The 14,291-nt window shown below is 34.5% G+C and overlaps 1 protein-coding gene across 2 annotated transcripts; it reads left to right on the top strand.

The window, feature by feature from the left end:
• On the top strand, positions 1-13,865 carry sirt5 (sirtuin 5). Of its 2 annotated transcripts, none has more exons than XM_073817058.1 (10): positions 1-60; positions 3,253-3,370; positions 3,448-3,581; positions 5,524-5,595; positions 6,639-6,792; positions 6,979-7,066; positions 7,171-7,224; positions 8,518-8,641; positions 13,151-13,266; positions 13,497-13,865. In XM_073817058.1, exons 2-10 carry the CDS (start codon positions 3,271-3,273, stop codon positions 13,567-13,569), a joined length of 915 nt encoding a protein of 304 aa, XP_073673159.1. In that variant the 5' UTR covers positions 1-60; positions 3,253-3,270; the 3' UTR covers positions 13,570-13,865. The 2 variants fall into 2 exon arrangements, with proteins under 2 accessions (XP_073673159.1, XP_073673160.1); XM_073817059.1 differs by lacking the exon at positions 1-60 and adding an exon at positions 3,119-3,191 and having other exon boundaries at positions 3,286-3,370.
• Positions 13,866-14,291: the final 426 nt, after the last annotated feature.

Genomic DNA, 14,291 nt, shown 5'->3' with positions numbered 1-14,291 from the left:
CGTGTGAGTTGTGCGTGATGCACTCGTCTTTTACTGGCTCATGACAGCAACTGAGTGGATGTAAGTTAATAAATACATATTTCATCTGCTCTGCTGCACTATATCTACGCTATCTGTGTGACAAGTCAGCAGAAGACGCAGGTAGCTGTTACTTTCTGTTCATTCTGTGCTGTGTTTATAGTCGTGGCATCAGCATCAGCGTGTATTGCACATTTACTCCTGCTTTGTTGAACATGTTTGACCTATGAAGTGTTTTTCATCTATCAAATTAGTTAATACGCCTATTTGATAGCAGAAAACTGTTATGCACGTAAACTTGCAAAGGCAGAGTCTCTGCAGAGCTGTGGTCATTTTACAAGGTCCTTCAAGGTCCACATATGTTTATTAAAGTTACTTTATTGCACTATACCAGTTCTATCCTCTTTTCATACTGCTGTGATCCTGATTTAAAAATGAATATGCTTGTGTTCATTTATTAAGGAACTATGGAAAATAAAGGCGTGCACCTAAACAGATATTTAGAAATATGGTCAGGTCAAGCAGGCACTTTATTAATGATTTTAACTTTATTATTTAGAAGAAAATGAACAGGATGAAATGTAATAGGTTTTAAATGAAGAAATAACGAGGTTCCTTACAGAATGGAAATAAAAGCTTGCATTTGGAATGTCAAATATTTTGTTAAAGGTCCCATATTGTCAAAATCAAAATTTCCTGGCTTTTTTCATGATAACTAAGGTCTAGGGGCTATCTAACTACCATATGAGTTTCAAAACAGTCAATCCACAGTAAACTGCACACAGCCTGCTTAAAGTAGCTGTTCATTTTCACGAGCCGCTGTGACTTCCGTACAGATGTGACGTCCGATCTACTCAGTCACCGCCTTCAGTCACCACCCCGAGCACCAACCAACGTCCCACCCTCCTTTTGTCAAACCCCCAGACAACAACGCATCCATTCCATTATTGAGCAACAACAACACGAAAACAAGTGGAGAAAACCCTGTTCAGTCGACAGATGTCAAGCTACGATCATTACACAGGCTTCAGAACAACGTGAATATAAGAGACCAGAGGCACGTCAACTTCAGCCTCTTTCACACAGCGATTCCGGTAAATACACGGATAATGTGTCCCATGATTTGTTCCGGAATTGTTTAATTTGATTCATTCACGGTTGTTTTCCGGAATCTGTGCGTGCTTTACACACAACCCATAAAGACATGTGACGTTTGGATGTGAGATGTCATGCGACGCGTACGTTTCACTAAACTGAAACTAACCTGAACAAACTGTGCTTCAGCGCTGATAGTGCGGAGCTGGCTCTGCCCGATCGCTGCTTCATTCTACTTTGCACGTATTTTTTGTCGTGAAGAGTCGCATGATAACATGCATCATCACTACAACACTGCCTTTATGGTTCTGGCTTTGGTTCACACAGCGCTCGTTCCCGTAATTTTCCAGAATCAGAGCGCATTGTGAAAGGGGCTTTACTGAAGCAACAGTTATGTAGCTTACTGCATTCGGTGTTTGAAAAAGAAAAAACATTAATGATCATTCTAAAATATCCTGTTGAGTATCAGCAGGCTAGGCTCTCTCAGCTTGGCTAAAGCATACATGACCGTAGTTACCTGTGATTGGCCTGGTTGTGCTTCACTCAGAAAACAACAGGCCAATCAGAAGAGAGGCTCATGAATATTAATTAGATGGGCCAAAATCGACCTGTTTTTGACAGAGCTCCTAAAAAAGGAGCTGTAAAAATATATTGAGATGGATTTTGGCACTTATACCGCAAATATATATTCTTAAGGACATCAACAAATAAAATAAACCTCCAGAAATGTGTACAATATGGGACCTTTAATATTTTCAAAAGTTGTATTATTGTAAAAATGTAGTTTGTTTTTGTCATTTTATCAAATTGTGATAAGTCAAAGCTCACTAAATTTATCAGGCCATATCAATACTTATTGATTTTAGTTGTTTTGCATTGAAAATAAGTCAAACTGAGGACATGGGAAATATTCCCAATAAACATTATGAACAATATTCCTAAAACATCTCTGATTTGAAACCTTTTGATTTTAGAAAAAAAAGGGAATATTTCTAGTAGTTACAGTATTTAAGATTAGAGTTGCAAAGGGGTGGAAAATTTATGAAAAAAAAAGATTTTACATTTTACAATACATTTTAAAATATATATATATATATATATATATATTTACTAATTAAATATTTATACTAATTATAGTATTATATTGATTCATATGGATCAATTGTACATAATAAACCATGTTTTCATGTTTTTTTTTTTGGGGGGGGGGGGGGGTTGTTGTTTATTATAAATAGCAATATATTTTAATACTTATAATAATATTAATTTGGACTACCAGGTTTTGGGTTTACAAACGGTTTTGGACAGTAGGATTTTTAATGTTTTTTAAAGAAGTCTCTTCTGCCCACCAAGCCTGCATTTATTTGATCCAAAGTACAGCAAAAACAGTCAAATTTGGACATGTTTTTTAAAAATATAGTTTTCTATTTAAATATATTTTAAAATGTAATTTATTCCTGTGATTTCAAAACTGAAATTTTTAGCATCATTACTCCAGTCACATGATCCTTCAGAAATCTATATAATATTCTGATTTACTGCTCAAATCTTTCTATTCACCAAAGAATCCTGGAATAATAATAATAATAATAATAATAATAATAATAATAATAATAATAATAAATGTTTCTTGAACCGCAAATCAGAATATTAGAATGTTTTCTAAAGGATTACCTGAAACTGAAGACTGGAGTAATAATACTAAAAATGTATCTTTGATCACAGGAATGAATTTCATTTTAAAATATATTCAAATAGAAAGCAATTCTTTTAAATAGTAATAACATTTCACAATATTACTGTTTTTGCTGTATTTTGGATCAAATTAAATGATAATAAAAAAATCTTCCTGTCCAAAAACTTTTGACTGGTAGTGTGTATATGTGTGCATATACATAACATATATATAATGTTAAAGTGAACCTTTTATAATAACTACATTATGAATAGAAGAAGGAAATCGTTCCAAAATTTCCTGTCAGGCTAGTTCCTGGACACGCCTCCTTTTCTAGCAAAGGAACACTTACAGAAAGAGGAAGTGTTTTAATCTCATTCTCTGATTGTGTGTGTATCTGCTGGTGAGTATGTTGCATTTCAGGTTGTTTATATATATTTTTCTCTGATTTTCTATCTGTGTAGCGTGACATTTAACCCTCAATGATTGTACGCCAGTTGACGTGTCGGGGACTGACCTCTCACCTGTGTGCGGCAGTCAGACTGAACTGGAGCTCTCCAAAGATGGCCAGACCAAGCTCAAGTAAAACACTTTTACTCTGTATGTATGGGAGTGAATGGCCTGTGAATGAAATGGTTTGCAATTTGTTTCGTTTACAGATTTAACAAAGTTTCGTAAGGATTTTGCTAAAGCCAAGCACATTGCTATTATTACGGGGGCTGGAGTGAGTGCAGAGAGTGGAGTACCAACCTTTAGAGGACAGGGGGGATACTGGAGGAAATGGCAGGCACAGGTAATAGGTGCACATTGTATACACATCACACATTTTGTGCCATCTTAGTTTTGATATATGAGTTATACCAAGGTTTTTTAATCTTTTTGATGCTAGGACCCAAATGTGATATATGATCATCACATATCACATGTGATGATCCGTCCTGTTGATAAATTTAATTAGATCTGTATATTCTTATGTTTGAAATTCCATTTATACTGTGTGAGAAGAATATTAAATGTAACATTATTTTCTAAAATGAAATAAACAAATTGTTAAAATATTATTTTAATAAAATGTATTTTTTAAATTAAGTTGACAATGTATGTGAGTTTAAATTTTTTTTTTTTAGTTTAGAAAAGTATTTAGGGAAAAGAAATATTTAAAAAAATTAATGAATTGCAATTAATGTCTCGATTTCTGAGGTTTTTAAAAAGAATAATAAAATAGTATAACATTTAGTGAATGTGAATGAATTTATGTGAATGTACACTAAACATATTTCATTAATATCGTAATGTTAACTTCGACAGCTCTATATTATATTATATATATTATGTTTATTATTTTAATATATATACAGTTGAGGTCAAAAGTTTACATACACCTTGCAGAATTTGCAAAATGTTAATTGTTTTTTCCAAAATAAGAGGGATCATACAAAATGCATGTTATTTTTTTATTTAGTACTGACCTGAATAGGATATTTCACATAAAAGACGTTTACATATAGTGTAAAAGAATAGTAGTTGAATTCATAAAAATGACCGTGTTCAAAAGTTTACATTTTCAGTTTACATCAGTAGTTTAAAAAGTTTACATTAAAAGTTTAGTGATAGTTGTTCATGAGTCCCTTGTTTGTCCTGAACAGGTAAATTGCTTGCTGTTCTTCTAAAAAAAATCCTTCTGGTCCAACAAATTCTTTGGTTTTTCAGTGGTTTTGTATGTTTGAACATATTTGAACCCATCTTTTCTGAGGACAACTGAGGGACTCATATGCAACTATTACAGAAGGTTCAAATGCTCACTGATGCTTCAGAAGGAAAAACAATGCATTAAGAGCCGGGGGTGAGAACTTCTTGAATTGAATTGAATATCAGGGTAAATTAAATTTAACTTCTTTTGTCTTGTGGGAAACATTTAAGTATCTTATGTAGCCTCTGAAGAGCAGTACTAAATGAACAAAATATGATATTTAGGCAAAATAAGAAAAAAACAATTCTGTTCAAAAGTTTTCACCCCTGGCTCTTAATGCATTGTTTTTCCTTCTGAAGCATCAGTGAGCGTTTGAACCTTCTGTAATAGTTGCATTTGAGTCCCTCAGTTGTCCTCAGTGTGAAAAGATGGATTTCAATATCATATAGTCATTGTTGGAAAGGGTTCAAATACACAAAAATGCTGGAAAACCAAAGAATTTGTGGGACCTAAAGGATTTTTCTGAAGAACGACGGGCAGTTTAACTGTTCAAGACAAACAAGGGACCCATTAACAACTATCACTAAAAAAACAAAAAACAAAAAAAAAAAACAGCTGTGGATCATTCAGGTTTCAACACAGTATTAATTATCAAGTGTATGTAATCTTTTGAACTGGGTCATTTTTATCAATTCAACTATTATTTTCTCTTGTGGACTACATATAAACATCTCTTATTCAGGTCAATCCCAAATAAAAAATAACATGCATTTTGTATGATCCCTCTTATTTTGTTAAAATAATCAACATTCTGCAAGGTGTATGTAAACTTTTGACCTCAACTATATATATATTTCATGTGTAAATTAAAATTAAACAATTAAGCAGAACATTGTATTTTTTTAAGTGCTACACAACAGAATATATAGAGATACTTTTCTGTAATTCTTTAAGTTCTTAATTTCACAACACATGTACATAAGCAAATATTAGCAATAGTAATATTTTTTTATTGAGTCTCTCTTTCCATCTCTTTGTCTTTCAGGATTTGGCCACCCCTGAAGCTTTCTCTCGAGATCCTTCTTTAGTATGGGAATTTTACCATTACAGGCGTGAGGTGGGTCACACATTACTGACTAAATGGTCATTAATATCATAATGCCATTTGTTTCCTTTAGTGATCTATTCACTGTTACATTCATAAATTTGATATATAATATAAATGTCTGAAATGTTGTGTTAATTCTCAAATAAGACTACTACTTTTACTTTTTCTTCTGTATGCATGTTTTGCATTTTTGGAATTGCAGTAAGGAATCTGAAAGATCCTGGAATGCCAGTGTTTATTTTTAGGACTGAAATTCAAACAGCATCCACAAGGGGGTGGAGTTACTTTGCAATAGCAGATTGGTCATGAGATGCATGCTTGCATTTTTATTCATTTTTAATGTCACAATACCAAAATTTCAGTCGTAGGTACCAATATGACTTAACAAAAACTAGATCTAAAATTGAGTAATACAATGAAATATGTGACCCTGGACCACAAAACCTTAAGTAGCACAGGCATATTTGTAGCAATAGCCAAAAATACATTGTATGGGTCTGAATTATAGATATTTTTATTTAAGCCAAAAATCATTAGGATATTGAGTAAAGATCATGTTCCATGAAGATATTTATTTTTTTCTTACAGTAAATATATCAAAGCATAATTTTTAATTGCGTAGAACTTCATTTGGACAACTTTAAAGGTGATTTTCTCAATATTTTGAATTTATTTTAATTTATTTTGCACTCTCACATTCCAGATTTTCAAATACTGTCCTATCCTAATAAACAATATACCCATGGAAATGTGTATAAATCTCAATGTAAAAAATACCCTTATGACTGGTTTTGACATCCAGGGTCACACATAATAAACTATTTAATGACCAGGAACTGAAAAAAAAAAAATAGAAATAAAATGCAAATAATAAAAATATGATTATTGTTGCATTGTTACAAGTGACTTCAAGTATCATTATATATTTATATATGACCCCAAATAACATTGGGGTTGCAGTTATACAATACAAAATGTTTGGTTTCATTCTAATAACATCTCAATTTATTTATTTATTTTTTAATTTCAGTTAATTGTATTTACTTTTGCAGGTTATGCGCAGTAAAACGCCAAACCCAGCACACCTGGCTATAGCAGAGTGTGAGTCCCGTCTCAGCAAGCAGGGGCGCTCTGTTGTGATCATCACCCAGAACATCGATGAACTGCACCATCGTGCTGGTTCCAAACATGTCTATGAAATCCACGGTGAGACAACAGCTACTCAAAGCAGGACTGGAGAATGTCAGCATTATAGTGCATTAATTATTGGTTAACAAAACTAAACATGATAGAGCATCTATTTGGTTGGTGTGGCTTTTGTCCCATCTTTCCTTTGAATTTATTTGGTTATTCCCTTCAACTGATCTCTCACTTCTCTTGTTCTCTCTCTAGGTAGTCTATTTAAAACCCGCTGCATGAGCTGTGGAGAAGTCAAAGCCAACCACAAGAGTCCAATCTGTCCTGCTCTGGAGGGGAAAGGGTAAAAGCTCATGCAAACACATCACCATTATTTCATCAAATATTTAAACCACAAGAGATTGCACTCTCTCTATTTGCTTTTCTCTTTCTTTATTCAATTCTCAGAGAGCCTGACCCCAGTGCCAAGGATGCCAGAATACCAGTGGAGAACTTGCCCAGGTTTGTGATTTGTGGGCTTTGTTAAATGCAGATCAGTAGATTTTACGATATATAGTTAAATGCAGCTTGTGTCGTTCTAAACTCGTAGGACCTTCGTTCATATTTTGAACGCAAATTAATATATTTTTGATGAAATCCAAGAGCTTTCTGACCCTGCATAGACATCAATGCAACTACCACGTTCAAGGCCCAAAAAGGTAGTAAGGACATTGTTAAAATAGTCCATGTGACTTCAGTGGTTCGACTGTAATGTTACGAAGCTATGGAAATACTTTTTGTGCACAAAGAAAACAAAAATAACAACTATATAACTATATATTCAACCATTTCTTCTCTTCCGTACCAGTCTTCAATGTATTAAAAAAGTCCCAGTTACTCTTTGACTGGCTGCTTTCACTAACAACTCTGAGGAATGTCACCTACTACTGTCTACAAATCAGGAATTACGACTTGTACCGCAACAAATGTAATCAGATGCCATTGGAATGCAGACTTCTGGTTTGCTTTACTCTGAATATACTGTAAAGCTGTGTAATTTAGAGAGGTGAGGAGGGTAGTCATGTAATATGAAATTAGGACTGTTTTGGTGCAGCAAACCTCAACAAATTTAGAAAAAAAGAGGTAAAGATCAATACGGAAATACAGTGCCTTGCAAAAGTATTCATACCCCTTCGTTTTTTTCACATTGTGTTTTGTTGCTGCATTATGTTAAACTGCTTTAAATTAGTTTTTCCCCAAATCAATTTACACTCCATACACCATAATAATGACAAAGCAAAAACCAGATTTGCAAATTTTACAAATTATTTAAAAATAATACATTGAAATAAGTACATTGCATTGCATTTTCAGCTGTTAGACCTTTTCTGAGAGGTGTGTACCTTTCTAAATCATACTCATTCAAATGAATGTGCCACAGTTTAACTCCACTCGAAGTGTAGTAACATCTAGAAGCAATATGAATGCTCCTAAGCTAAATTTCGAGTGTCCCAGAAAAGGGTATGAATACTTATGCAACGGGATCTAATAAATTTGCAAAGTTGTTACAAACCTGTTTTGTTCTGTGTCATTATGGTGTATGAGATGTAGATTGATGTTGGTAAAAAAAGTAATTTAAAGCAGTTTTACATAAGGCTGCAACATAACAAAACGCAAAAAAAAAGGGAGTATGAATACTTTCAAGGCACTGTAACTTGAGAATCATATCACTTTTTCTCCAGCAGTGGGCAGCATATATCCATGTGTTTAGTGTTTAATCTTCAAAGATTTTAGTTTTGTGCTTTGCGTTTATAGGTGTGACAGGAGAGGCTGTAATGGATTGCTGAGGCCTCATGTGGTCTGGTTTGGAGAGACTTTGGATTCAGATATTCTCACCGCTGTGGAGCAGGAGCTGGAACAATGTGATCTCTGCTTAGTGGTGAGTGATAACAAATGAATGCGTAAAACTCTAATACAGAACTAATTGAGCTGCCTACCAAGAAAGGAATTTAAACAGATATTTCACCCCAAAATTAATAAGACCTTCATTCATCTTTGGAACACAAAATAAGATATTTTTGATGAAATCCAAGAGAGGCCCAGAAAGGTAGTAAGGACATCATTAAAATAGTCCATGTGACATAAGTGGTTCAACCTTAATTTTTATAAAGCTATGAAAATACTTTTTGCGCACAAAGAACACAAGAATAATGACTTTATTCAGTCTTGCTGTCTATGCAGGGTCAGAAAGCTCTCGAATTTCATTAAAAAAAATTCTTAATTTGTGTTCCGAAGATAAACAAAGGTCTTACAGGTTTGAAACAATATGAGGGTGGATGATAATGACTGAATTTTCATGTCTGGAAATTAAATTAAACTATCCGTATAAGGCATTAAGAATGCAATCTGTAATACCTTATTTTAATATTCATGTTTTTTTTAGCTTACTGAAGTATTGAGTTGTTAGATTAGCAACAGGCTAACACCAAACTCCATTTGAATCTATTACCAAAGATCAGTTCTACACAGCCAGTCAACAATTTCCACAAGCCTTCAGCATGCAAAAATAGTTTAATTTCAAATAGACATTGCTGAAAGAAAAGCTATCTTGCAGATTATTAAGTGAGTCAGATGTTGATTTAGTAACTGCTCTGTGGAATTTAGTGAATGAATTCAATGAAAGACTCTTCAAAACAGTAATACGAGTTCAAATCAATCATTTAAAGAAGCTGCTTGAATGGGTCATTTGTTCATGAATCAGATTTCATTGGAGTTTGTTTTATGTGCAGCTCTCGAGGTGCCTAGTCTTTTTATCACATCACATTCAATTCAGACTGCAAAATTACATTTACAATTCGAGTAAATGTGATTTATGTTTTTTACACTGTGGCTCTAGAGATTCAGCATTGCAGGAAACCCTGGCATAACCATAACAGAAACAATACAATGCTATAAAAATTTTATACTGGTTACCCTTACGAAAAAGAAGTTTATTCAAGTGTGCTATTAGTATAATTTAAACTAAAATAGGAAAGTATACTTTCAGTATGCTTTTAAGTACTTCTCAGAAATGTGCTTTATATATTTCTCAGAAATGTGCTTTATATATTTCTCAGAAATGTGCTTAAAATGACATTTAAGTATACTTAACTTATGCCTCTAGTCTAAGTATATTTGAGCTATACTTGGGCTCTCAGAATCCATGTTTTCTGCACTGTATCTTCTGTATAGAATTTCCGAAACACAAGTGAAGAAGATATCGAAACAACAGAAGCTTCCACATGTAATGTAACACAATTGTCAGGCATAAAACAGCATTAAAACCATAGATATGTAAAACTGTTAACATTATGGAATAAAATGTTGACCCATGAAGAGGTAATAATGACTGTCAAGCTTTGTGCTCCATCTACGTTTTGATTATCATGAATAGTCTTTTATTTTGGCTTTTTGTTCCAAACGTTGTTTATTTATTCATTTAATATTTATGAAACTTATCCACATTCAAGTTTTTATGAAAAAGAATGCATGAAGCTAGAATACAATGTTTTTGTTTACAAGCAGATATCGTTCTTTCTTTTGATATTTTGTATGTTCAGAATTCATATAACAAAATATATACAAATTAAAACCTAAATAGAAAAAAGTATGATGTAAAGTTTGCGTAAAGAAAACTTACGAGTATACTTGCAGTATAAAACTACTAAACTAGTAGTTTACTGAGACTATACTTTGAAGTGTGCTAAAGATGCATAAAAATGTATTTAATTAGTAAACTATCAGTACACAGTTTACTTTGAGTATACTTGCAGTACAAACTGAAAACATAGATGTAAAGTAGTTGTGTACTCAAAGTTTACTGCTGTTATACTTAAAGTATACTTAAAAGTAAATTTTATGTACTAGAAAATGGGCCAATTTAGTCCCAAAGAGAATTGAAATAGTATGCTTAATAGTATACTACTAGTACACTGATATTTGTATACTTACTACATAAAGTATACAGACAAATATACTTGAACTTTACCTAATAAAATAAACTTGAAGTATACTTCTTTTTGGTAAGGTTAAAGGGATAGTTCACCTAAAAATGAAAATTATGTAATTAAAGGAGTAGTTCACTTTCAAAACAAAACTTTACAGATAATGTACTCACCCCCTTGTCATCTAAGATGTTCATGTCTTTCTTACTTCAGTCGTAAAGAAATTATGTTTTTTGAGGAAAACATTTCCGGATTTCTCTCCATATAATGGACTTCTATGGTGCCTCCAAGTTTGAACTTCCAAAATGCAGTTTAAATGCAGATTCAAAGGGCTCTAAATGATCCCAGCCGAGGAAGAAGGGTCTTATCTAGCGAAACGATCTGTATTTTCTAAAAACATTTACGATTTATGTACTTTTTAATCTCTACACAGAGTACACACAGAGCTAGACAAGACGAGCATTTGAGGTTTAGGTATATAAACTGTAATTTTTTTTTAGAAAATAATCGATTGTTTTGCTAGATACGACACTAGGTGTGTTCGAGCTCATGCTGCGCTGCGCAGACCGATCGGCGAGATTAGCCGAAAGCAGTCGGGGAGGAGCTGAAAACGGAGCCGTCAAGTCGGACAAGTTGGAGATCTCGTTGCTCCCTCAAACATGGCAGATCACGTGGCGTTTGCCTACTTTATTGCAGATGAATTGGAAGCTATAGAAATACCTTTTTTGTTGGAAGAAATGCAGCACATGCAAGTGAAGCAGCAACTACAGATTTCAGCATCAATCAGTGTTGACCTCATTACATTAAATGTCTGTGACATTTTAGTTATTCCATAAAAAATATTACTTAAATATGCAGCTGAATACTATAAGTGGTCTGTATGAAAAAAGTACAATAATAAACTTATGCACAAATCCAATATAAAGAATTTAAGGGTATAAAATGTACTGCAGTCAAAAGATCGTAAACTATTTACGAAATGGCATGCAAATTGATTTGTTATGCACGAAACACGCGTGATCATCGTCATGTGGTGAATGTGGCCAATCATGAGAAGCTGATGTCATCACAGCCTGGCGCAGTCCCTTCTGAAATGCTGCGCTGGCTGAGCAAGCCGGCTGTTCTCGAAACGCTCTCGCGTTACTTTGATGCCACACGTGAACGTCACGTGGCGTCTGCGCCGGTTCAAGTCGGACAAAATTTCTAACCGGCATGCACTACTTCAAGTCAGCCGCCGATCGGTCTGTGCAGCGCTGCATGAAGTCGAACGCACCTATTTTTTTCTCAGCTGGGGTCGTTTAGAGCCCTTTTGAAGCTGCGTTTTGGAAGTTCAAACTCTGGGGCACCATAGAAGTCCATTATATGGAGAGAAATCCTGAAATGTTTTCCTCAAAAAACATAATTTCCTTACTTCATTTGTTCTGAAAGTGAACTACTCCTTTAAGTACACACCCTAATATCGTTCCAAACACAAATTAAGATATTTTTGGGGTCGTTTAGAGCCCGTTTGAAGCTGCGTTTTGGAAGTTCAAACTCTGGGGCACCATAGAAGTCCATTATATGGAGAGAAATCCTGAAATGTTCTCCTCAAAAAACATAATTTCCTTACTTCATTTGTTCTGAAAGTGAACTACTCCTTTAAGTACACACCCTAATTTCGTTCCAAACCCAAACCCAAACGCAAATTAAGATATTTTTTGGGTCGTTTAGAGCCCTTTTGAAGCTGCGTTTTGGAAGTTCAAACTCTGGGGCACCATAGAAGTCCATTATATGGAGAGAAATCCTGAAATGTTCTCTTCAAAAAACATAATTTACTTACTTCATTTGTTTTGAAAGTGAACTACTCCTTTAAGTACACACCCTAATTTCGTTCCAAACCCAAACCCAAATTATGATATTTTTTGGGTCATTTAGAGCCCTTTTGAAGCTGTGTTTCGGAAGTTCAAACTCTGGGGCACCATATAGAAGTCCATTATATGGAGAGAAATCCTGAAATGTTCTCCTCAAAAAACATAATTTCCTTACTTCATTTGTTCTGAAAGTGAACTACTCCTTTAAGTACACACCCTAATATCGTTCCAAACCCAAACACAAATTAAGATATTTTTGGGGTCGTTTAGAGCCCTTTTGAAGCTGCGTTTTGGAAGTTCAAACTCTGGGGCACCATAGAAGTCCATTATATGGAGAGAAATCCTGAAATGTTCTCTTCAAAAAACATAATTTACTTACTTCATTTGTTCTGAAAGTGAACTACTCCTTTAAGTACTCACCCGAATGTCATTCCAAACCCAAACACAAATTAAGATATTTTTTGATGAAATACGAGAACTTTCAGACCCTGCATAGACAGCAACACAACTACCACATTCAAGACCCAGAAAAGCGTCTGTGTTGACAGCCTTATGTAACGAATTTGTCACCTCTGACTGTATTCTGTTTTTGTCACATTGTTTTCTTGTCTCTAGGTGGGCACCTCCTCTGTAGTTTACCCAGCAGCCATGTTTGCTCCTCAGGTGGCAGGTAGAGGAGTGCCTGTAGCTGAATTCAACATGGAATGCACACCTGCTACTATGCGCTTTAAGTAAGAAATACATATACACAAACTATCACTTTACATGAGTCACAGAGATGCCTCTCAGTCAGCCCATTCAACAGGATAATGCAGAGCTGCTCTATTGCACGCAAGCCTCAGCACAGACTCTTAAGTGACATGTCTCACTGCCGCATTTGAGCAAGCACTGAACGGTAGATTTCACAAAACAAATTGAACACCTGCGTGTGGTTTATTTGAGATGTGTTTCTCACCAACAGATATCACTTTGAGGGTCCTTGTGGTGTCATACTGCCTCCCGCCCTGGAACGCCATGAGAGCGAGGTCATTTAAGGAAAAAGAAGGCATGATCCATTCGTTCAAGCCCACTGCATAGAGCACTTTAACTGAGAGCACACGAACAGGCACTGGGATTGGTTCATGCCTTCATGTGATTGGTTTTCCTATAGTTTGTGTGCTTAAGATTTACTGCAAAACTTGGCTGAAATTAAATTTTAAATAGTGTCTTCTTGAGTGTTTGCTTGGCCGGTGTAGCAGTATTTCGTGCAAGTTGTGTTTTGACAGTGGGTCTTAGTAGATTTTTTCCAGCTGATTCATGGGTAACTTCTTGGTGTTTCCACAGTCATGGAAAAACTGGGAATTTACTAATGGTAATTTCCAGACTCGGAAAAGTCAAGGTAAATAATTGTTTTAGAGGTATGGAAATTTCCATCATGAGTAAGTTTTCAATACAATCATCTCTGAAATATTTCATTGGCTAAAAGTAACTGGCTGGAAAAGTAATGGAAATCGATTGGTCAAATGTTACGGAAACATGAATCTAGGACTAGAGACTGGTGCATTATAATGATTTTGAATGAGCTGTATCAGGATGAGCACAGACAGATACAGTGGATGTGGAGTTAGGAGTTTTATTTGAAATAAAATGACCATAAAATAAAGCGCCTAAGGGGAATACTTGAGAACACATGATAGTACATGAATAGAATTAATAATTTGTTTTTCTTTAAATTCTGTTGTGGTGTTAGGTGTAATTGTGATTAAATGCTATTTTT

The sequence above is a fragment of the Garra rufa genome, chromosome 13 (genome assembly GCF_049309525.1).
Source record: "Garra rufa chromosome 13, GarRuf1.0, whole genome shotgun sequence".
Lineage (NCBI taxonomy): Eukaryota > Metazoa > Chordata > Actinopteri > Cypriniformes > Cyprinidae > Garra > Garra rufa.
This window is presented reverse-complemented; position numbering and strand designations above follow the sequence as displayed.

What these genes read in the sequence shown, in the direction of transcription:
- sirt5 (XM_073817058.1), top strand. Translation starts at nt 3,271, where the DNA reads ATGATTGTACGCCAGTTGACGTGTCGGGGACTGACCTCTCACCTGTGT. An exon ending in CCTGCTCTGGAGGGGAAAGG is followed by an intron (nt 7,067 to 7,170) that starts GTAAAAGCTCAT and finishes TTCAATTCTCAG; the next exon opens with AGAGCCTGACCCCAGTGCCA. An exon ending in CCAGTGGAGAACTTGCCCAG is followed by an intron (nt 7,225 to 8,517) that starts GTTTGTGATTTG and finishes TTGCGTTTATAG; the next exon opens with GTGTGACAGGAGAGGCTGTA.